The 25,086-nt window shown below is 43.6% G+C and overlaps 2 protein-coding genes across 2 annotated transcripts in view; both read right to left on the bottom strand.

Annotated features, from left to right (window-relative positions):
- Positions 1 to 2,731: 2,731 nt before the first annotated feature.
- Positions 2,732 to 8,303, bottom strand: spry1 (sprouty homolog 1, antagonist of FGF signaling (Drosophila)). The gene is made up of 2 exons (XM_056383419.1): positions 7,613 to 8,303; positions 2,732 to 6,084 (listed from the first exon to the last, which is right to left on the bottom strand). Exon 2 carries the CDS (start codon positions 6,027 to 6,029, stop codon positions 4,941 to 4,943), a length of 1,089 nt encoding a protein of 362 aa, XP_056239394.1. The 5' UTR covers positions 6,030 to 6,084; positions 7,613 to 8,303; the 3' UTR covers positions 2,732 to 4,940.
- Positions 8,304 to 10,618: 2,315 nt separating this feature from the next.
- Positions 10,619 to 25,086, bottom strand: part of afg2a (AFG2 AAA ATPase homolog A) — a 110,176-nt gene continuing 95,708 nt past the window's right edge. The window contains 1 exon segment of the mRNA XM_056382292.1: positions 10,619 to 11,299. Within this exon segment, the coding sequence (XP_056238267.1) occupies positions 11,120 to 11,299 (180 nt within the window). The 3' untranslated portion in view covers positions 10,619 to 11,119.

Below are 25,086 nucleotides of genomic sequence, written 5' to 3'. Positions count from 1 at the left end.
GAATGATTTGCCAAGGGTCGTGTATTGTATTGATCCATCGGACCTCCTCCTCCTTATCATCATCATCATCATCGTCATCCCCACCAACTGGCCTTTGTCCATAAAATGGCAGACAAAGGCAAGAGACAGGAAGGGGGCTTGGAGAAGAATGCGGTATCAGATAGCTAGTAACGCTGCATAGACACATAGCAGGTTAAGAAGGGAGGAGGGGTGTGTGTGAAAGTTTTACACTGAAGTTCCTGTTGGTGGGTGGGTGTGTGTACCCAGGAGCAAATGCTTAAGAGGCTCAAGCTCCAATGAAACACCTCCATCTTGAATAGCCCTCGACACCTGATAAAACACTGGGTCATCCCTGCAGGCCCTTTATGGCTCCCGAGGAGGAAAGAGGCCGCTAAACGACCGTCTGTCTCTTGACGCGCCGATCATCTGACAAACAGGCAGCAGCCAGCGGCCTCTAAGTGTTGTTTTGTCCAGTGTCAGTTACAAAAAGTACTGACAAAAGTATAAAAGACGTATTTTCTCTCTTATCTACCTTGTTATTGTGGGTTCCTCTGGGGTATTTTTCACTGAGGGTTTTGTTTCAGAGCTCTATGCATCCATTTCTTTGTGCTGTTCATAGCATTGAAAATTAGATTTAACATTTTTACAACAACTTTTGTGTTTAGAGCCAATATCCCGTTTACTTTGGATAACCCACAGAACCTCAGTGTCAACAGTTTTCATGGGGGAACAGTCCGCATGAAAACTGTTGACACTGAGGTCTGTGGATTATGCATTGTAACCGGGACACGGTTTCTGGAAAGACACTTTTTTCATTGTAATTTGTCGATGATATGAGCACCACAAATGTAATTCCAGTCACTTCCATTGTTTTTGAGTGGAGGCAAAATCTCTTTTTCTAATTTGTCAACCTACTCTTGAAATAAGGGAGAGTTTCCCCTGCTTTTAAACTGCCGCAGTCAGGTTTATTTGTATTTGGAAGGAGTCGTCTCATCTTTCAGGACATCCCTCCATGAGATTACCGAGATCTACTGTCTACACAAACCAGTTCTGTACCACCGCAGGAGTCAGATGGGGGGAACAGCAGTTTCATATCATGTTTACCTTCTTCAGTGGATGGCTACTTGGACCTTTCTGAGAGCCACAAAATCTTGTTGGACCTTTTCTGTTGTCAAGCCAAAAACAGTTTTTATAATATCATCTCTGTTAGGTGAAAATATCACATCTCCGAGTTGTGGGGATTTTCATGTTTTAAGTTAAATTGAAGGATTACATGTTCCTCTGTGGGTTGAGAAAATTCTCCAAACCAAACCCCTTTCAAAAACCTGTTATATAAACTCTGAAACGCTTGGTGGTCGAGGCAAACACAAGGCTGCTTTTCTTATTTACTGAGGTGTTTACATTTCGGATACACAAGGTTTTCACCAGACAACAGCAATACACTGTATTTTTCTGATATTTTAGATGTAGTGAGTTATAACAGTGACTTTAGTGAAATGTTTTATGGCCGACTAATATTTTTTTGATGTAATTTTAATCCTGTGGAGGCCGGTGTGGATGTTGGAGTAGTTTCTAAAACACATCAGCTCTCACATGTTGCTCCAGCACACCGACATCATCCAAATCCAAATATCTGAGGAGATAACTTCCATAAACTTTGGTCATCACGCCGAAGTCCAAAAAAGCCGCCTTCCTCTCCAAAATCCACCACCCCCACATTTCCACTGATTGCTAATTTCTATTTATATGCCATGAGGGGAAATAATGAAAACCAGATGAGGAGGCGGAGGAAAGCTGAAGCAGGCCTTTTGGTGATGAATGCTGTGGAGGAGGATGACTGTTTATAGAGTATCCTGCTCCACCGCGGCCGAGCCGGCAAGCAGTGCCCTGGCTAAGAAAAGGACTGCCCCGGTAGGATGTGTGGGTTGGAGGTTCCACCATGACTCACTTGGTAGTCATGCGTGTTTGCACTTGTATGGTCCCAAAAAACCCAAAGCTGCAGCAAAGGGTCCCGCCAAGCCTGACGACTCCAAATAGCATTACGTGGGTGTGTGGAGCAGCTAAATTTACTCTGAAACAAGTGCAAAGAGGAAGAGAGGGGGGGGGGGGGGGGGTTGTGACCGTTTATACCATTGAATTACTTAATACTGACTCAGGTTTCACTTTTCTTTTTCTTTTTTTTTTTTACAGTGGAGTGGTAGTCCTGTGATGAGTGAAATGTGACGCAGTTGCAGAGCAGTTCACGTGGCAGGGTGACTGAAAAATGAAAGAAACTATTCAGAGGCCTTAAAATGTTATTTTAGACACCTTTGCTGATTAGATTAGAGATTTAAGAGACATGTTGAGGACTTTACAGAGCCAAGTTCTGGAAATGGTGGGAGAAGGATCTGTTTCCTTATTTGGCTTAGGCTGGAAAATACCAAGTAAACACTGTCTTCCTGTTCACCGCCTTCTGAATACAGTTTAGATCTCCACCACCCCGTCCCACCCCCCACCCCGTCCCACCCCCCTTCTATCCATACAGGGGAACTAAAGTGAAACCTGAAAAAAAAAAAGAGGCCTCCTATTGTTTGCTATCATCCAGGAGCCAGGAGCAAATGGGGCTCAAATTGCAGCTCTGAAAGGTAACAGGAAATTGACAAATCGCTAATCCACTCTTAACTATTCAGGGCAACAAAAGGTACGTTCCACCAAAAAGAGAAAGAAAAGCACATTAAGTACAGGAGGCCCATTTGGAAGGATGGTTCATTTAATGCAAACTGCGAACAAACTGGTTATAAGCCTGCATGCTAGTCGGTCTTAGCTTAGCCTGGTCAGCTAAATGAGAGATGCGGCAAGCTAGCTCCTTTGTGCTAATGTTTACCATTAGCTTCTTATCTGTGGCTGTATTTATCTGTTACTCCTGAACACTGCTGCAGCTTCAACTGTGGGGCTCTAGCTTAAGGTTCATATTCCTGTTTAGCAGAACTCTGAATCCAAAGAGCCCAGGCCTGTTGCGCACAGCACCTGAGGGCACCACCGTCACATGTAGCTCATTATAGACACGGTTGTGTTGTTTTCTTGCCAACGCTGCAGCTTTCCAAACCTAAGCCGGAGTATATTTTTTCCTTTTGTCCCAGAGAATTTCCTGGTCACAGTTTGTGTTTCCCCCAACTGTTGGCATTTCTGGCTGACCAACCAACTTTCAAAGTGATGATCTCATCCCCTGGGGGGCCCGGAGGTGGAGGGGTGGTGGGGGTCAGCGGACTTCCCAAGTGATAAATTCACTGACAAAAAAGAGGCGGCCAAACGGCGGGGTCTGTGGGACCTGGCGGGGGCTGGATTTGCCCCATGTCGTTGCCTTTAGTGCAGGAACCACGCCATAAAAGCCCAGCATTGATAGCCCCAGTTTATTATCTTTGAACAGGTGGCCCTGGCTACTCGTAATGGTCGCTCTCATTTCTCAAGGCACACACTGTTGGGCTCCGCAATATGGAGACCATTTGGGAGTTTGGGAACATCCCGATCTAGCCGCGTTAAAGCCCAGGGAATAAACTATAGTGCATAGTTTTGTGATGACTTGTTGGCTGGTGAGTGCAGTTTTTTAGGGGGGGGGTTAAGAAAGAAAGTTACTTCCTGTGAGCATAACTCATGGAAAACGCGGAGGCTCTGTTGATGCTAGCAGCTTCGGGGCTAATCGTGTCAATGACCTGTATTGTTTAGCTTTCAAGGTTACCGAGGAGAATCGCAGCAAAGAAGCCCTCCAAGAATGTAAACAGTCCCATTTCGAGCTACAAGCTGTTTCTACTCACTGCTGAAAATTTTTACCAGGAATTCCACACCCAGCATGAACACACATGCGCACGCACACACACACACACACACATATGCGCACACACACACATGGAAATAGTGATTTGCTGTTCGCCAATGAACTCAGAACTGAAGAAAACAAGACCTGCATTCCCTTAAAAATCAGTCATCAGTCACATCTTTCACTCCTCAGGTTTCTGTTCGACAGCAGCACAATCAAGACACCAGACAGCGCTATTTTTTCATTAATTAATATATTTTCTGCATTAAAGTTAACATAGTTTTCTTTTGTGCCACCCTTTAATTTTTCAGTAAGTATTTGATATTTTGTTATATTCAGACATGAGTAAATTTAAGACTGTCTCTTGCAATAAATATCATAAAATAATAGAGCTTCACATAATAAATATTTTTTACAACAAAAAAATGTTTTAACAGACATTTTTCTTTTAAAAAATAGCCAGAATTCCTCTTATGGATTTTGAGCAATACAATTTACACAAAATAAAGACAAAAAAAAACAAAAACATGGGAGAATGCCACAGAATGTGTATGAAGAGTTCAGATGGGTGGAAGGAGAGAAACATATCCAAGTGGGAGAAAATACTATGAGATGGATGTGCTTTCGTTAATGCAACATGAGCATAGGAACCACGGTTTTAGTGTGGTAGCAACCAATAATTCAAACATACCTGCTTGCTATGAATACCAGGTAACAGCTACATAATTGCCCTATAGAAGATCGTCCTTCACAGATTTGGTGAGAGGCAGCTTCCCGCCGGGCGCACAGACCCACAGGAAGCTGCCTACCTAAAAACGGAAGAAAAACTTTTTTTTTTCATATATATAAAAAAAAGAGTGTTAATGAGGAGCTGAGGATAGACATAGAAACAGTTAAGGCAAACACTGGTCTGTAAAAACATGGTCCTGATCCAGAGAAAATAAAAAATAAAAATAATTGAGTGGTTTTCATTACTCCTTTGCTTAGCTCCTTAGGGTTCCGCAGTGAGGAGGGGAGGCGGGTGGGAGGTGCTTAGAGAATGTTTGATAAACATTAATTTGTGACTATCATCATCATTATCATTGTCATCATAAGATCCACATCAAGAGTCTCCCGCGCACACGCAATCACAAACACACAGGGGCGATCAGGAAGGTTTTTCCTGGGTCTGTGGGTCCCAGCTCTCCAGTTTGCAATAGACAGTGTTGGAGTTCTTGCAGCGACAGCCGGGCCTGTTGACCCGGTCGTAGCAGCTCTGGCACGCCTTCAGACACCCCTTGACAGGCGGGTAGCATAGCAGACAGGGGAAGAGTACCGACATTAATCCCATGCACAGGAAACGAGAGCAGCAGTGGGAGCGTGACAGCGAGCAGGGATGGTCAGCACACGAGTCCCCCTCATCGTCATTGGAGCAGTGGTAGAAGATGCCCTTAACCAGGCACATGCACGTGCCGTGCTCCAGCGCGCTCTCAGCGGAGCACAGGCACTGGCCGTTACATGCAAGACATGAAGGCAGGCTCCTGGGAGCCGTGCAGTCACTGCACTTGCACTTCCCACAGCGCTCACAGATGAATTGGTGCCCGGCAGCAGCCACCACCCCGTTGCCACTGCCAGAAAAGTCTGATTTCCCTTTGCCCTGGGGCTTGAGTGGAGCCTCTAGTGGAGGCTGGTGGAAGTGAGGTCCCTGCTGGGGCTGTAAAAGGGCCTTGGGCTTGGGCTGAGTCCGTACGGGCCGCTCCGCTCGGTGGTGGTGCTGTAAGTTCATGCCGGGCCTGGTGGGGGGCGAGCGTGCCAAGAGTCCCTGCTCAGAGGAGGCACTGCTGTTGCTCCCTGAACTGGCAGCACTTCCTGTGCTAGTGGAGCGGCTGAGCCCCGGCGCCCGGGACCCACCATACTGCTGTCCCCCGGCCACAACCACCACGCCGCCCCCGACGTGATGGTGGTGACCTGAAGGCCGGTGCTCATAATTGTTGTTCACATTGACGAGGATGACCTCGTGAGTCCTCTCCTGCTTGTCCTGGGGCCTGGGGGCCATGCGGGGCGCTGGGGGCCTCCGTACCACCGAGGGCCCCTCGGTGTACTCGTTGCTGGAGCGGATGGCCTTGATTTGGTCCAGGGAGAGAATGGCGGCATGCTGGAGCTCCCGCTCGTAATCCGACCTCTGCCGGCTCTCCAGGGAAGGCTGCTGGATCACCACTAATGAACCGCCGGGGCCATGTTGACTTTGGAGCTCCATCTGGGGGGATCACCACTTCCGACATTCACCGTAGACTTGGCATGCATCGGAAAACCTGCCAGAGGGGGGAAGAGAGGCCGGGGAGAGACAAAGGAGAAGCAGGGAGGGAGGGGACATCATCAGAGAGAGCCAAAACATGGCATAACTGGCAAACACACACTGTCCTGATGGATGAGGGGTGAACATGACTCCCAGGCAATTTCAGTTCAAAAACCAGTGAAAAGCAAACAGTATCACATCATTATCATCATTCCTACACAACACAGTAATTATTCCGCGGCAACAAAAATATCAACTTTCAACATGGATTAATATCTAAAGCGAAATAGGAAATGTAATACTTGAGCTGTACTTAAAGTTAACCCAGACTCCCTGTTTTCATCCTGTCAACATGACAATATGTCACTTTTGATCCGGTTAAGTGAGGCAACCCGGGAAAAAGTTGACTATTAACAAGACTTTTTGTACCTTCCTCCCCAATACGCACACATCTAAACTTCAGCAGGCCCTACAAATACTTCCCCTCCTCATTTACATTTGTATGACTAGTTAACATTTAAATGCACCGCGGCGACGAAATGAGGACACGATCCAAGGGAACTAAATGAGCGGCCTCACTTAGTATTCTATTACTACACCAAAAAGGGATTCAGGGAAATGGGGACAAAAGTAGAGCAAAAAAAAAAAAAAAAAATTAAGGTCAGACCAAGTTCCGACAAAACACAGACAAACTGAACAGAGCGTTTGAAAGATGACGGGTTAAAACTTCACCTCACGCTACAGCAAGAGGCAAGTTTGTGAAGTTTATTATATGAAGCAAATCATCTGTTTAACATAGGCTCATGTGTTTGTGGCATAAACACCATCAGGAATTTGGGTTTGAGCCTTCGGGGGATGTTATGAAGCAATGCCGACCTGCACGAGGCCAAAAAAAAAAACCTACACAAGTCTGCAAAAACATAAAGCCCCGTGAAGCACTCACCAACCCTCACATGGACAAACACCACAGTCAAGAGACAAGACGATCGATTTTGCTGCTTTGCAAACATACAGACTCTTATTATTTTTAATAGCCTGATGAGCGTCAAAGGGCGCACCATAAATAGGATTATCCGCACGGAGCGCGTCTCAAAGCGAGAAGGACTTCGTGCGCAGCGATAAAAGCAGGATCCTGTAAAAAACCCACAGAGCCGGAGATCTGGAGGCTTTAGAGGACGCATCCAAATAGACGGGGAAAAACTTATGAATGAAAACAACCGCCGTGGGGGGGGAGGGGTGTTTGTTACAGCAGAGCCGCAGAAGGACACAGGCATGGAAACCTTTCAACTTCCATCAACTAATCGCGACGGATTCTTTTTTTCTTCTTCTTTTTTTAAGACATGCTGCGGGTGTTTTCACGTGCTAAACGCGTAGAAACTGAGACTGAACGTCTTACGGTTTTTGTGCACCAGTGTGACAAAAACATTTATTTCGCTACGGCGGCGCGTACCAGCTCGATGCGTACGCTACTATCGGGCTACAAACGCCGTCAGAGCAACAGAAAATGCGTAAAACAAGTGGAAAATAGTGAAGAAGATGCGTACCTATATGCAACCATCCATAACGTCGAATCCATCAACCAGATAGCCTACCAAAACTCCATCCAAGAGGAAGGGGCAATGTCCAAACGTAGACTATGAGGTCTGATGCATAACATTCACAGCCTGTTAATCCAAGTGCGAGTGTATCCCTTTGCGTTATTCCCTTTTTTTCTTGGTTGGCGTAGAGAAAAGTTCAGCGTGGGTTACGCGTGCATTCGTCCAAGGATAAAACACAGTAAATCCACGGTGGAGCTCTGATGGATGAGGGAGGGAGGGAGGAAAGGCACCCGGAGAACTGCTGCGCACTTGGGAGGCCGATCTTTAGGCAAGACAACCCAGCTATGGAAGTCCCGTATGGATTGTTGTAAAATAAAATAAACTCAGCGCAGAATTTTTTTTTTTTTTTTTTTTTTTAGAAAGAAGTAAAACCAAAGACGGTTCAGCTTATATCCAAGAGTTTCTCCTCTTCGTGCTTCTGCAGAGAGCTGAGTTTGAGTTGTGGCTGTTACTTATTGTTGCGGGGAATCTGCGCTCTTGTGCAAAAAAAAAGAAGCGTCGTCGGGGTGCAGGCGGCGGTGCGCTCTCTCCAGCTCTGCGGGCCTGTTCAGCACTGAATGAATGGGAACGCAGGGCTCAGTGTTTGCTCGACAAGCCAACTCCCATTGGCCATTCACTCCACTGAAAAAGGATACATCGCATCCGCTCCTGATTCATTGGGCAGATGTAGAAGGCCGGGCAATAGAGATGTGTGCACTAGTTAAGGTGGAACGGCTTTTTTTTTTATGTCGCGTTGGCTCCATGAGGGGGCTCAGGGAAGAAAAAAAAACCCACTACTAGTTTCCGTTCCTGTGGGTTATGAATAACGGTGTGAATAATGTTTAATGTGACTAAAAGATACCTAATGTAATAAACGCTCCATTTGAGCTATTTATATCCTGGCTGCTTTGTCACCTTTGGTACTGAGGCCATATATAGACAGGAGTTAGAGAAAAATAAAAACCTCACTTAACAGATTTAAATTTTCATTTCATCATTTTTTGCTTGTGAAATATAAAGTGGTCCATATAAAAGAGAAGCTATCAATTGCTAAAAGTGTATTTCTACTATTAATGCACGAATAATATAGTAGTAAATGCATTTTGTTATTCTTGTGTTGGTCACAGAGGCTGTCACATGTTTAATATGTGGCTGAACAAAGACGTAAAAGCCATAAACTATCAAATAAACTGAAGTTACTGAGTCTTTGTGATGGGAAATGAAAGCAGCTGAACTTAAATGAACATGTTTAAAGGAGGAATTCAAAGTAGAGAATTTAACACGTTATCAAACATCAGATGACAAAAGTTTTTTTGCCAAAAGAAAGAAAAAAAATCTAAGATTCATCTGAGACGTTTATGAGTCCTTAACAGGACCGAGTCTTTCAATGTAATGTTAATAATCTCTGTAGTTTCCCGTGTAACTGGCAGCCACTTATATTCACTTACTGGTAGAATCCTTAAAGTTAAATTAACCCGGACTCCATCATAAGTGCCCACTGGTGCTGAAAGCGCCACTTAGGAACACAGCGTCTGCACAGACAAGTGTGATTTCAGACAATTCAGGGAAGAAACATCAACAGGATGTCTTCCCCCCTCTGGAATGTTCCCATTACGCATTTACGCATGTCATCAGAGGAAATAAAATGTGTGGAGATGAGTCTGCAGCTTGCATAACTCTCTGATATGGACACTTTCCCATCATTTCATGACTTCCATGGGTAGAATTTTTTTTTCTTTGGAGGAAGGGGGAGGTGGAGGTGGAGGAAGAGGTGGTGGTGGCTGGTAGGGGGTTTGGTTCCAGACCACCTTAAGAAAAACGCAGCCCTGCAGCCAGGGGAAAGACTGCCCCCCCCCCCTCACTCCTGCCACCCCCAGCCCCCCCCTCCTCTCTGTTCCTGACTGTCTGGTTTGATTGGTGTCGCGGATGCGCTACATCCGGATCCATGAGAAAAGGAAGTTCAATACAAAGTCAATTTATCCTATTCAAATGGAAAAATCAATAGATGAATGACCCTCAGTGCCATGTCGGGTCAGCAAATGCTTCAGAAAGAATGCGAAAATAAAAGCCCGAGCAGAGTTAACGGACTGTTAAAGTGACTCTGTGGCGCAGTAACGAGTCAAGTTTTTTTTTTTTTTTTTTTTAAGCTGGATGTTAAAACTCAGCTTCTCGGTGATAAAGCCAATCCTGGTAGACCGACAGATGGCCGCCTGGATCCCTGCTCTTAGTGGTCGGAAGTGCGGACGGAAATCTCACGATTACAGCAATTAGCTGATTTTCCATGGATGGATGTGATGAATATACCAGCCGCGGCTGTTTTTCTCCCCGTGGATATAGAGCAGTTCCCCAAACTAGGGGTTTAGTATCCATCAGAGGTCCTTGAAGGGGGGTCCTCAGGTCCTCGTTTACAGACCTAATTCCACTATTTAATTCCATAGAAACACAATATTCTGATTAGAGGCTTCTCTCTCCTCTTGCAGTGATCAGTTGTAAAACCTTTTACAGACTCATGGTTTATTGCAAGCTTTTCAAATATGAGCCCGGAGTCTAATCTTTCTGTCTGAAAACATTTAAAAGCCTGAGATTTGTGCATTTATGCAAAATCCCATATGGAACATATGGAAGAGCCACAAATATTTAAACTTACAAAAATCACAAACTGGCAGCGAAAACATGCAGAAAAGGTTGTGTTTGGTTGTGCAGCTGAAAACTGAGCTACAACAGACCAATGCATGGGAAGAACTGAAAACCAGTCAAAAGCAGTTCCCAGCTGATTTAATTTTTGCACTGAAAAATAATGAATTCCATAGTTTTGACTAAAACATGTACTTTACAGACTTTTCTGATTCTGCTGCAAACTCATTATCAGAAATGTTCTAATTATCACCTGCGTTTATCTGCGTATTCATGACCTTTCTTCTTCCTGTAATGTTAATTTACCATGAAAAAGATAAGACAACCATTGACAATCAGTACTTAAATAATGCATTTAATACATTATCAATATTTTATACAATCAAACATGACACTTCAGCTCCTTTTTCAAAACCAAAATCCTCCCCCCCCCAAAAAAAAACACTGTCCCACTGAGCTGTCAAGAGTTTTGAAACTTCAACTTCAAGAACAGCCAAGTTTTTAACAGGCATTTTCGGGAAACTAAATTCTTCTATTTGGCCTGATAGTCTGTGGACTCAAAACCACATTTTACCACATTTGTTTTTTAATAGTTAAAAAATAAAAACTTGAACAATCATTGCGTAACTTGGCACAACAGCCACGAAAGAGAAATCCTTCCTTTTGGCCAAAATCAGCATCTACCAGTATTTAGCTGGGCGTTGCGTCAGTTTCTTATCATGTTAGTAACTTTCTCCAGCAGACTGGGGCTGTTGAAAACCTACTCTTTTAAAAATAATAATAGAATTACAAAGAAAAAAAATGTTCCTTTAGGTTTTAGATGTGTCCACAGCAGCGTGGTCAGAAGAAGCACAGGCCGCTGCGCTGCTGCTGATAGCTGATATACGACTGGATGAGAGAGTCGGGGATCCGGGGCTTCACAGCGTTCAGGGCACTTTCAAAGTGTCTGGCCTCGATGTGCTGAGCTTTGATGTCCTCTTGTAGGGCCAGGAGGGCAGCCTCTCTGCATACTGCTGTTATCTGGGACAGGAAACAGACACAGATATTCAGCTGTCAGGCAGAGCGGTCGGTCCAGCGGACACCGCTGAGTCACATGAGCAGCCGCAGTCAAGAGGCTGATCGACTTCATGATAGACTGCTGAGGGCAGATGTGTTATGGCAATAGAGCAGCGCTTTGTTTATCTCTATCTGAGAAATATCTTTATCTTATAAACATCAAAAGCCATGCGAGGCAGAGAGACAAACACAAAGCCAACTGTATATAATCTCCACAACCACTGATATCTGTACTGTCTGTGCCAGTTTCACTGCACTGGGAACAGGTCGGCATGTGATCCTCTCTGGAAGTGAAAACATTTTAAACTGAATCAGCTTCTGATTCTGATTAATCACCATGTACAACTTACATACTGAATATATCAAATCCCTTAGAACCCTTGATTATATCCCTATCCCTGTAAAGTCGGTACAGTAAATATCAGAGGACTGGCTTCATGCATCAGCTAAATGACTGAAGTACAACATGTAATTATAGAAAATCTTCAGATGCATCATATTAAAAATAAGCTCAACAAGAGTTTAAGGAGGTCTTAAAAATGACAATCATCATATAAAATCTAATAGTAATGGAAAAAACTAAATTAACAATTTTGGATATGAATACATCGAAATTTTAGTATTGTGAACATTTATCAACCTGCTGTATAACAATATGTAGGTAGAGTAACTGTGGCTCACTGGCTCTGCCCTGCAAGATTTAACTTAACTAATAGGATTAATTCTGCCTCCAGAGCAGCTCTTTTAATGAGAAATGTCTGTTTAACCAACATTTCTGATCTGCCATGTCTAAAGTGTAAGTACAGTAGTCCTCCTGCGGCCTCTTTACTACAGCACTGATGGAATTACGCAATGGCTGACATGGAGGATTGCTGCAGGTGACCTTTGGGAGAGATTCTGCACACGCCAGAGGAGTGACTCACTTCCGAATCGGCGGCGATGGCTGATGAAGGCCAGGCACCTTTCCCAGCAGTGCCACCCTCCTCCCTTTCTAGAAGCACAGCTTTGTTCTGAGCCAGGGCAGCTTACACAACTCCCGCCAACAAGAGCAGCGCAGGAAACTATTGGCCTGTACAACCACTGATAACGTCTGGTGGGAGGTTAGTGGGACATGCAGTCATGTGATGCAGCAGAGCTGTGGAATATTGCACAGTGAAAGTATGCATGTAGAGCAATGTGGCTCCAAGGAAATTGTTCACTGGCCCGAAGCGCTGATGGTCACCGCCCTTCCCTCTGCAGCTGCACTGTGTGGCACGCTGTGTGACATGCAGGCTGAGACCAAATATCCACAGCAGAACACTTGTATCTATCATGTATGTTGCACTGTCCCTTTACACTCGCTAACCACTGCTGCCTGCCGACAAAAGCATGAGCTGAGAAACTGTGCATTTGCGTTAATAGAAAAATACTATGTAAGGATTAAAGCTGTAATTATTTAACCTTTATCAACATTTTAATTACATTAGTGCTAATTATTTTTAAGCTTTTATTTAAAAAAAAAAACCTTCTGAATGTGAATATGCTGAAGATCCAACACAAAAAGACAATTTATTGATTAAATAAGCAGTAAATCTCCATGGAACAAATGAAGAACTCTTATTTCTCTTATTATCATAAGAACAGGGTCTGACTGACCTAGCTGTTAGCTATGCTACCAAACTTACTAGCTTAGGTAATGTTCATCCTGCCCCCACCGCAAGTCTGCTATCTACTACTGTTCCTAAAGTTTTCTTACAAGGACGGATACTTAACTAAAATGTTGTTGTGATATTTTGAGGAAGCATAGTTGGGTTGGAAGAGGAGCAAGACTGTAACAGTATTTGTTAGCTAATGTAGCTAGCTAGCATAGCCAGGCTAATAGTTTGCAACTTTAAAAACAATTTGATAAAAAGTAGGTTTTTAATGAGAAAACTGGTTTTGGATTTACTTTGCAGACTGTGTGTGGTGGACAAGTGGGTAGTAGGTTGTGGTTATTAAGGCTTAATATCAAAGTGTTAGTCCCCACAACAACAACAACAACAACAACAACAACTACAACAGTGAAAAGCAATAAGAAGTATAGTGAAGCACTGATGTCAGCTGAAGGTCAGAAAAAGTTATTACACTTAGATTTTTAAGTATACTGTCTAAATGTACTGAATGTATAAGTGTTCATTAACCCATTTTTCATGGCTTAAGTATGTGAAGCTAGAAGTCAAGATGCAAAGGATATCATCCATTATCTAGAAAACACTATGAACAACATGACATCATCTTAAATAAGTAAAATGCACAGACTTAGTGGCGACAGGAAAAAGTAGAGCAGAGGTGGTCAAGTGTTCAAGCACATGACAGTCATGGCTTTTTTCAGGGCTGCACAGTAAAATGAGGGGAGATAGCTGTTTGAATGAGCTCTGGCCCCTGCTAGCATGCACGACTCGGGACAGGTGCTTTGCAGATGTCAGGATGTGAGGCCTTTTCCAACCCCCCACCCCACCCCCTTCTTCTTCTTCTTCTTCTTCTTCTTCTTCTGTTTCAAGCCAGTGAGCAACATGATTTAGGCAGGGTAAACACGCGGGGCCGGGTTAATTTTCTATGAGGGTTTCCCATCATTCAAGTCATTTAGGCCTGTCAGTAATAATGATGCAAAACAATGAGGCCATGTATCCCGGTTCCCTGTTTACAAACGGAGTTCGAGGGCGAGCGAGCAAGGGAAGGAGTTATCGAGAGAGAGCGAGAGGGATGCCACATGTTGAACAATGTGATTTAATGTTGTTTCCAAGCAACATCCATAAACAGGAACAGACAAACGCTGCGGCACAATCAGACTGTAATTTCTTATTTACGCTGAAACTGGACTTACAGTACACGTTAGTCTCCTCGTGCCTCAATCTCATGATTCAACGGTTAATAATTATTTGGTTGTTTACTTCCACAACACCCTTTGGGTTTATTAAAAAAAAAAAAAAGGGGGGGGGGGGGGGAGATGTCCGGAGCTGCTATGAAGTACACAAACGACGTGCGCACACACACACAGGCCCCCGCATTCATGCTCGCTGGGTTTATGAGCTGGTCTGTGAAGGCGATCAACAAGCCAGTGTTTCCCGCTGTGTGTTTGCCCGTACGGGCCTTGAAAAAAAACATAAAGCCACAAAGGCAAACAGGGCGAGCGAAAGAGCCAGTTTGTTTGTAAACGTGAAGGCATTCCTAGACCGGAGCCAAAAGTCCGCCCCCCTCCAGCACCACCTTGATACCCCTCAACCGCCCCCCCACCCCACCCCACCCCCAAAAGCTAACCTACAACCCCTTTAAGTTAGGCCCCCTGCGCTTCTGAGAAGGAAAAAGAAGAGGAAGGCGAAAACTGCAAATGCACAGAAATGAGTTCGTGTGTGTGTGTGTGTGTGTGAGTGAAAAGGGTGAGGGGTGGGAGGGGGGTGGGGGGGGGGTCGGGTTCGGTGGCGAAGAGTGCTGAATTGTGGCAGGCCAAATAAATTATAGATCTCTCTCTCTCTCTTTTTTTTTAATTTTATTGCAATGCAGACTTTATTTTTCATTCCCTTCATAAATTATGTCAGCAATCACTTAAATATATGGAGAGGGCTGTGCTGATGCATTGCAGTGGCTGCTCTCTGGTGATGTGGGCGAGCTCAGAGTTCCTGGAGGTGGCACATAGCCAGTTGTAAAAAGGCAAAGCAAACGAAAAAAAAAAAAAAAAGGAGCAATCATCAAGAACCTCTCAGTTTGGAGACGGGCTAAAACTTGCTGACTCAAGATGACCCAAAAGTCGGCCTGATACTGAGTCAAAGAGGGAGGTTTTGATGACGAAGCAAAAACGGTACAGTGAGCTCTTCCAGTCCAGCTGGTTCAGGTTAAACAGTAATGCCTGTGACAAACCTCTGAAACAGGCACTGAATCACGTTCTTCAGGCTGTTCATTCGGCAGATGTTTGCTGATGATACAAGCATTCTTGGTTATACCCAACTCCTCATATTGTAAACCTTCACTCGGGTCCAGGAAGTGTCTCAGATATTAGAAACCGAGTCATGTGGGGTTCCAAATTATATTCAGTCTAATCCGATCCTGTGGCGTTTTGAGTTTGTGTCAATGTGTCTTACATCAGAATAGATTCTGGTTGACGCTCTATCAGCTCGGATCATGTGCTGAATCGTAAATGGTAAATCACGGACTGAGCTTTTCTATTGTGCTTGTCTCGACTTATCGGCCACTCAAAGTGTTTTACAATGGAAGCCACGTTCACCCATTCACACGCACATTAAACATACCGATACTGATACTGATATTGAAATGCGGACTAGAGAGGTCGGGAGAGACCTTTCTGATTGGCGGAAGACCCGCTCTACTTCTTGAGCAACAGCCGCCCCCCAACCACAAGGTACGAATGACTGTTTTGGAGGTGAGATGAGGAGTATCAACTGTGAAGGTTCCTTTTCACCGCGGCTGTTCATTCTCCTGGATGTGTTGGTGTCGCTTTGTTCCTCCACCTCAAACACATTTGCAACTGAAAACCACGTGTTACAACCAGTCCTCTACTGGTGGCTACAGAGATGCTTCAATGGGGAAGCAGGGAGCCTAGAACCTTGCTCAAAGACACACCAACAAAAGGGTGATGCTTGAAACAGAGTACTTTGTATGATGTACCATAGAAGCATAGCTGTTCCCAACAGCCACATGAAAAGCTGTGGTAAGAGAGTGGCAAGATGCGACACTGGTTCATATACAAGGACGATGATGCAGCTTTTCTTCCTCAAAGACAGTCATGATGTTGCAAACGGAGAAACACAAGAAAGAGCAACAGAAGAAAAACAACCGGGAGAAATGTACTTGTAATGTTAAGAAAATAAAAATTATAAAGTATCATTGTATCATACAACGTACATGTTCATTACATTGCCTTCAACTGCTGCCACCACCGGCAGAAATGTTGGGAATCCTTGTTGTCAGTCATTCCACCTTAATAAAATGTCCGCGGAGCCTCTTAGACCACAAGAGCTTTTAAATGGGTCGCTGGAAAAGTGATAGATACTCAATTGGAGCGCCCACCACATCCTTGTTTCCACATATTCCTCTAATGACAAGTTTCCCCTGGTGGTTCACAAACCCCCTCTTTAAAGCGAGCCTCACATGCACGAACATACAAACACATACACATGTTCCTAAAGACCAAAACGTACGCAGGGACAAATGTAAGTCTTGTTGAAAAAAGTTAATCATCACTCTCCGGGACTGCTGTCAATAAGAGTCTGACGCAGTGGTGAGAAAGAGAGGGGTCCGACTGCCATAACTACATGTTTGGTGGAGACGGGCTCGTTTACCTCCACCGTCTGTTGATCATTTCATACAGACAGGAAAAGTCATTTAGATCTCCATCCAATTTTCAAGTGAACGAAGGACTTGCCTCTCCGAAAAGAAAAAAGAATGAGACAGACGGGAAGAAAGTGATCCGAGGCCGAAGTCATTCAGAAGGTTTGATTTCAATATGGAACTCGTTCAGTACTATTTAACACAAGCTGAAATTAGTGTCCAGCATCACCTTCAGGGGGCAGACATGTGCCGAGTGTGACAGTTTAAAGTACCAGAAGAAGAGCGGGGTCTGAAACTGTTTCAGATGCAGTGGGGAAAAAGATCCGGAGCTCATTAGAAAGTAAAAACCCATGATTATTAATGACTTTATAAACATTCGTATCCCTTTATTAAAGATTTATAAATCTTTCTGACAACAGGTTTGATGGCTGATGAGAATGTGAGAAACTAATTGATATTTATTTTCGGATTATTAACTGCAGACGGTGCAGATGAATTATTACAGATTTTAAGCATTAGTATAAATTATTTATTCATAATTCGTAAAGCAATTAGTTACAACTTTCAAACCCTTTTAAAAATATGTTTTATTAGTGGGTTTTTTATCAAGGTTTGTTTTAGATTCCGATTTCATTTAATTTTGAATTCTCGTACTGTGACGGACGAGGGCAGAGGATTTCAGTCGGTCCGGTCTTTTTAATGGGGTTACGACATGAGGACGGGCACGTGCAGGGCTCGGGGCTGCAGGCCCTCGCTCGCCTCCTGCACTCGCAGCAATTAGGGTGCCATAACATGAAACTCTGGATACAACAGTGGCCTTTATGCTCTATTGGTCACTGCACTGCACTTCCCTTCCCTCTGTAGCCACAGCTACACCCTATATCATTGCCGTTTCAGTGCACACAGTTATATCATGTTGGATATACAGTATATAGTGTATGTGGAGTGATATACTGCAGCACGTCCAGTGCTGTATGTGAGGTCCTGTTGTCCTTGTAAGATAAGACAACACGAAGCTTTTAATGACCCCGGAGAGGAAATTAGGCTGTTGTAGCAGCGAAATGGGAACAAGATACGGTGAAGAATAACAGAGGATAAATAAGAACATAGCAAAGGGGAGGCTGCATAAACACACCTGACACTTTTTAGCACCAGAACATGGCAAGCAAAAATATATGAGTGGAATAAAATCTCACGAGTATCAACATTTAGATGGAGACGCAAAATAGTAACAGTAATAATCTCAAGCGTTGTCGCGGCCGTGGAAAAGAACTGGAACTAAAAATGTGCAGCATAAAAATAGTCACAGATGTAAAATACCTGGGAAATAAAGGGTAAATAAGGTCACAATACAAATATATAACACATACAGTACAGAGAATGTGAAAAAGTGTGCTTGTGTTCACACCAACAGGTCTACAGAAGGTGTGTGTGCAGGTGCATTGTAAACAAGGACACACGTCTTGTGCCATGTCGTCGAAAAACAAACCAAAATTAAACAAAAGCCTCATCTTAATTTGCATCCTACATGTTGGAGTATGCATGTCACAGACACGCTGCACACGTACAGATCTAAGCATGCAACCCCCACGGCACGCAGTGACACTGATTAGCATTCCTCCCACGTTTCTAGCTAAATAACTATGCAATTCCAGATTCTTCCCATCAGTATTTCCCAGGAGAAGGTGAGACAACCTGTTCGCGCGACAAAAATAAACCCTTCTGGAAAAGGTGGAGGGGGGTGGTGAAGCGAGAGACAGAGAGAGAGAGAGAGAGAGAAAAAAAAGCCTTCGACTGCTGGCAGTGCATACCAACGTTCTCAGGTCAAATCTGTCTGGTGTACTTTTCGCTTCCTACTTCAACAAAGGCGCTCAGTGAGTGTATCAGACGCCCTTAATGAAGGGCTTGTTAGCTGGGCTACCGGCAGCAGATCCACTAGACCCGGAGTGTGTGTTTACTATCAATCCGCCCTTGTGTCTACAGCGGGCTACATCCAGTCCTCCCCGCCTCCCTCCTGCCTCACCCCCCTCCCTCACACACAAACGGCCACATTTACAGGAGAGAGCCCCGAACCCCCACCCCTTCCTCGCCTCCCACAAAACCTCTCCTCCATCAATCCACAAGCCCTGCACACATACTTTACAGTGCACAGACACACACACACCGACACCCACCCACACACACACACACACACACACACACACACACACACACACACACACACACACACACACAATCCCAACACACTGCACTTGCTGGTATAAAAAACAATACACTGAACAGGCATGTACAGTATATTCGCAGGTAAACACAGATATGGTTAACAGGCCAATTATGCCACACAAATATGTGCAACATCACATAAACGTACAGGTACAAATGCATGTACACACACACACATACACACACACACACACACACACAGTACATAAAAATACAGGCTGCATGCAAAACACTCATTTCAGCCTGATAAGTCTCAGCTCCTGTAGCAGCGACAGCTTAGTCTCTTCTCCTAAGGATTTAGTTGTGAGTAAAATAAGAGGACATAACTTGCCTCAAGGCAAACTGTAACCAGTCAGTCCGATCACTGACGCATCAACTGTGTGTACGGATGTTATTGTATCAGTGCTGAAAACGAGTGAAAAGTCACAGTGCAGGCAAGACTTCAATATCATTAATAATTCATCTACCAACTGTTTTCTTGATTAATCAACTCATTAATCAAGAATGAATTAATCAGCTTAATTGAGTGATCAATAAAACAACGGCATGTAGTGATGAATGTCCATCACAGTTTCCCAGGCTGATGTTTTCAAGGCTGAGGTAACTAAAAGTAACCAACAGACATTCAGGTTACTACGATGTAAGACAGGGAAAAACTAATAATATTAATTGATAATCAAAATAGTTGTCGAATAATTTTATGAGTGATCATTTCGATTCCACTGTGCACAAAAAGGAAAAATGAATGATGTGTTCAGGTGGTAACCAATGGAAACTCAAAATAAAACAAAATCACAGAAACAAAACTATAGATTCCACAAGTTTAACTGAATGTACAAATGGACAGTGCACGATCGTGCACACACACACAAACTGTCGGATAGACAACGCCAGAGATATTGGCTCTAAGAGGGGCGCTCTTATGCAAATGGAAAAAAATATTAATTCCCTCTTCTGAAATTGCCCCCAACCACACCACAGTATCACCACCACCACCACCACCACCACCCTAACCCCGTCACTAGAAGAGAGAACAAAAATAAAAAGAGAAGCCACGCTGCATCCAATTTTCAGAGAGGAAATTAAATAATATATAAATCAAACGACGTCGGGGGTGCAGAGCCCAGACCCTCGACCAGAAATAAAATGTTTCATCCTCCAGAAAGGCAAAGAGGAAGTGTCTGCAGTGACATGCCTGCGCCAAGAGAAACAAGGCCTGACCACAGCTCCATGTGAAACCTATTTAAGATTACAAGGAGAGAGAGCGAGGGACAGAGAGAGAGAGGGGGAGAGGGCTAAAGAGAGGGAGGTGAGGTTAAGCATAGAGGAGAGTCACGTGGGGAGGAAAGGGGGAGAACGGAAATATGGCACATGATCATAAATAGAGTGGAGCGTGTGAGTGAGTGTGTGTGTGTGTGTGGCTATGGATCATTGTGCACATGCTTGTGCTCTAAGCAGAGGAATTTAGATTCCATAGAAAACTCTTGATGATGAAAGTGTGATCGCGTGGGCTTCTCCTCGCCATATGTTACAGCTGAGACAATAGAGACTGAGGGAAGATATTACACACCAGTGAAACCTTGCGTGTGTGTTGGAGAAGAAATGTCGCAGATATGAAGAAATCATCTTTCCTTTAATATTGCTCTTTATATATTCCACTTCTTATCCTAAATGAATCTTCACACAAAGTTATTTGTCTGAATGTGTCACATTCACCGTCTCCCTGTAAACATCCAGTGGCCTGCTGCTCCAGCTGTGTGTGTGTGTGTGTGTGTGTGTGTGTGTGTGTTCAAACTTAGCTTAGTGTGGACATTGTGTGGGAGTTACTTGCTGCACCATACAAGTTGGGTACAATGTAGAGTTAAGACATAACTTAAAATGTACACCTCCGTCCAGCTGGTGTAAGTTAGAAACTGGATTAATGTCTGAAAGGTCAGATGAAATGTCCCCAGGACGACATCACCTGAAATATTGTTTTCTTGATTAATCTATTTGTTGTTATCTATAATCTATAAACTTTAGTTGAATTGTTCTTCAGATGTGTTTTGTGTGATCAACAATCCAAAACCCAAAGGTATTCAATTCATAATCATATATGACACCTCACATTTGAGACGCTCCAACCAGATTCAATTATGAAAAATAGTTAGTTAGTTAGTTAGTTAGTTATTTTATGCCACATCACTTGAGATGGGATTTGCCACTGGCCCCGCTCGGCTAGTAACTGATAAATGTTAATGTGCTGACTTTGGCAGAATCTTATATGACAAGATGAGGAAGTTTTCTATAGACCTGTGTAGATGTTGTTATTATTTATGACCATATTTATGTGCAATAAATCAATGCTAAAGTACATCAAAGTACAACAGAGGCGACTGACGTTGATGAAATAATGTTGAATTGTTAATGAGGTTAATGAAGTCAGCTATAGTTCACACATGACAGTATACTATTTTTTTAGGGTTAGATTTAATCATGGTCAGCTTGGTTTTATTATAGTGTAAAGATGGTGCAACTAGTTTAATGTGAAACTAACTGGTTACAACAAGGCTGTCAGTGTTGACTTTACACTCACGAACACAACTCTGTATCAAAGCTACATTCAGCAGGTGCAACACAGTTCTTTCTCGTCTCTCTGTATAAAAAGATACGATATCTGTTTTTAGGAAATGCCTTGATTGTGACAACAGATCCGATCTGTGAGCTGTGAAGCGTGCAGGTCGCTGCGCACAGTCAAATGTTGTGACAGTAAAGGCTCAGTGTGAGGCGGGTTTTTTAGCCACACAGGAAATGTTTGTCAAATGTTTGAATGTGGAGGATGCTCTGATGTGGCATGACTCACTGCTAATGTATAATATAAGTAAAGTGAGTAAAGGGTGATTTTTTTTTTAGGATGGAAACCTCCCACAAAAGCTTCCTAATAACTTCCATGTCAGGTGATTAGGTGTTATCCTCTCAGGCCCCTACCCACCTCATGTTTTGGAAAGACCTGTGTGGGATAGCACCTGTGTTGGGGCTACACAGTGTGAAGATTGTCTGTGTGTGTGTGTGTGTGTGTGTGTGTGTGTGTGTGTGTGGGAGTATAGCTGGGCCTCGCCTTTAAGGGCATATTTGTCCTCGCCCCTTAATCAGACGAATGAAAGCTCCACATTCTCCCTGGACTTGGGAAGGCAGGGATGGCATATTTACCAAACACACCCATGCTGAAGTGACCTGGAGACTCAGTATGTACATGTATGTGTGTGTGTGTGTGTGTGTGTGTGTGTGTGTGTGTGTCCATGCATAAGTGATGTGTGTGCGTTTGGTAATGTCAAGGTAGGTAAAACTCCACCTGTGTGATGTGCTCCACTGAAATGTTCTTTTTCCTGTTTCCTCCATCTTTCATAATGTACACAGTACCTGCACACATGCACTGAGCGTTCACGTGTTAGTGAAGCGAGTACAAACAACATACACACACAACACAGAACATTTCTGAATTTTAGCTGGTACAGTTCAAGTTACACTGATTCTGCTCCATTTACAAACTTGGAGGCTCGAGGACCGAAGACAACTCGCCTTTAAAGAGAGATTTTTACAGAAATGGAATAAAGATTTTAACTTTATTTATTTATTTTTTAAACTGGGGAGGTTTTTGTTTTTTAAATAATGTTGCTGTTCAGTTTTTTTAAATATAATTTTTCATAACTTTTACTAATAGTACTTTGGGGCGATGGCAGAAAATTATAGAAGTGGTTATTTCAAAACATAAAAACCAAAAAGATCAACATGCTTACATGCGAGGAAGGCACACACTGAACTGACCCTTTGACTAATGGATTTTGCTGGCGTACCTGTCAGATCCCCTTCAGACCCAACCCTGATTACAATCTGCCTGCCAACCTTTAAAATGTTTCAAATCTGGCTCCATGTCAAATAGTCTGAACAGAAACACTGGAGGCTGTAAACTCAGGATAACCTGCACCAACTGTGGACTCCTGATACACCCTCACATACTTAATGATAAAACACCACCGCTGCACACTTATAGTCTTACTTTATTTAAGATGATTCCCAGAGCATTGTAAGTAAATGCCAAATGTACATGACTTAATAAAAAAGTGAGACTACGTTACTTTTGCTGAACAGGCTGAATGGCACAATCATTTTCCGTACAGCAGCGGGATAAAATAAACAAAATGAATCATAAATGTCAGTCATCTATTGAGACTTTGCTAACATTAGCCGCCACTGGTCAAACCAGACCAGATTAGGCTGTAGCTCCCAAACCCCTGCGTATATACACCAAGGAAATATGTATTTTATTTCCTATATGAACTCAACTTTTTATTTATAACAGAAGAATGTTATTACTAGCTCTTTAAAAAGTCACATAGCGCGGCTTTAAATGCTAAATCACCATCTATTCCATAACCTTCAGAGTCGACACAGTCTGCATCAAAGTGTGAACGAAGGTTTTTAACATTCGAGAGCTGAACTGTTGACATTTTAATTCAGCCTTTCAAAAGTGTAGATGAAGAACTATATAATTGACACCGACTTAATAGTGGGTCCTGTGTGGTTCCTTCTTGGCTCCACTGTCATTCTCTATTTTCATTAGCTACTTTCAGGTTGTTCTACCATAACCTCTCTTTCTCTTCAACCCCACTCTCTCTCTCTCTCTCTCTCTTTCTTCCTCTGTCCCTTCCTACCTTTCAACTCTTCCTTTCTTGCTCCATTTCGTTCCTTTTTGGCTTTTGCTACCCACCTTCTGTCTTCGTGCACGGCCAAGGGAAACAGCACAGCTAGTGCGCTTGAGGACTCATATTTCCAAGGAAAAATTCAATTTGTGCTCGCCATGTACTCGCACATAAACCACAGTGAAGGCTTTATATATATAAAAAGTTAAATTAGGGCAGATTGGAGCCATTTCCCTCTCGGCGTTCGCTGGCCTTTTGCGTGTCACCACAGCTCGCTGGCTGGAGCGGGCGAGGGAGGGAAATGATTTCTTTTTTAACCTTTATTTAACCTGCAGCGTCGACTAAGAAAAACATATTCACAATGACAAGAGGCAAAAGGCTTTGCTGGAGAGGAAGTGAAGCGAGGTGTTTCACAGCCACACAGCGTTACAGACGTGTGAAAGGCTTTTTCCTTCGCAGCCTTTGTTGAGCTGCTTGACTATGTTTTCCATGTCGGCTATGTTTTTCTGAGTGGCAGCGTGACCGCTTCTGTGGTCACACACACACACACACACACACACACACACACACACACGGCTAGGGGTCAAACCATATTTTGGAAAATTACTGCCAACTTCAGACCTCATCAGACATGCATTCCACCAAAGCTGACATGTTTATTCGATGATGATTACTGATCTTGTTCTTCTAGACTCCTGGACTGATGGCGTACATCAGCCTCGTACATTGTGTAATGGCACTATTATTCAAACAGTAACACGTTTTGTTGATGCATTTTTTTTTTTTTTTTTTTGCGCCTGTGTCCTTGGTGATAAAAATCTTTGCAACAACAAATACCGGATCATAAATCAGACAGACGACACACAGAGCCAGAGGAGGAACAGCCACAACCACAACAGGTGTTAAGAGGAAACCATTTGTCTTCCTGTGAGGGTGGTTTTGCTCAGTGTGTGTGTGCGTCACGGCTCAGTGTCTGTCTGTCTGTCTGTGTGTGTGTCTGTGTGTGTGTGTGTGTGTGTGTGTCATCATACAAAGCTTTATTTGTGATAAAACTCTTTTTGTGTCTTTCAATCGTTGAAAAACAAGCTTCTGCAAATGCAGCGTGTCAGCTCAGGCTTCTATTATAAAAAAGAACTCATCATCATTACAAAATTATCCTTAACTGATTCAAAAAAGCACAGCTGCTTCATCAAGTCACAACCTCAACATGTTGACTTTGTTGACAGGGAGCTGCAGAGAGGCTCAGTAATCTAGGAAATCGGGGAATATTAAGCATCGCAGGCAGCACATTGACGTCAAGACCGACTGCTGATCTGCCTGATTTGTGCGTCCTGCATTGGAACAGACTTGCTCCTGCCAGTGTGAGAAAAAAAAAAAAAAAAAAACAGAGTTAAGAAAACAATTGCGCCAGTGAGTTTGAATGGCCGTCAGCCAAGCGTCTCAGACACCTGGGCTCGGACCAAAAAAAGATCTCTCTGAACACTGAACACTGCAGCTTCGGGTTTTATTAAAATGCCTCAACCCCCCCCCCCCCCCCCCCCCATCTTT

The sequence above is a fragment of the Seriola aureovittata genome, chromosome 8, assembly GCF_021018895.1.
Source record: "Seriola aureovittata isolate HTS-2021-v1 ecotype China chromosome 8, ASM2101889v1, whole genome shotgun sequence".
Classification (NCBI taxonomy): domain Eukaryota; kingdom Metazoa; phylum Chordata; class Actinopteri; order Carangiformes; family Carangidae; genus Seriola; species Seriola aureovittata.
The sequence above is the reverse complement of the archived record's forward strand: the minus strand, read 5'-3'. Positions and strand labels throughout refer to the sequence as shown.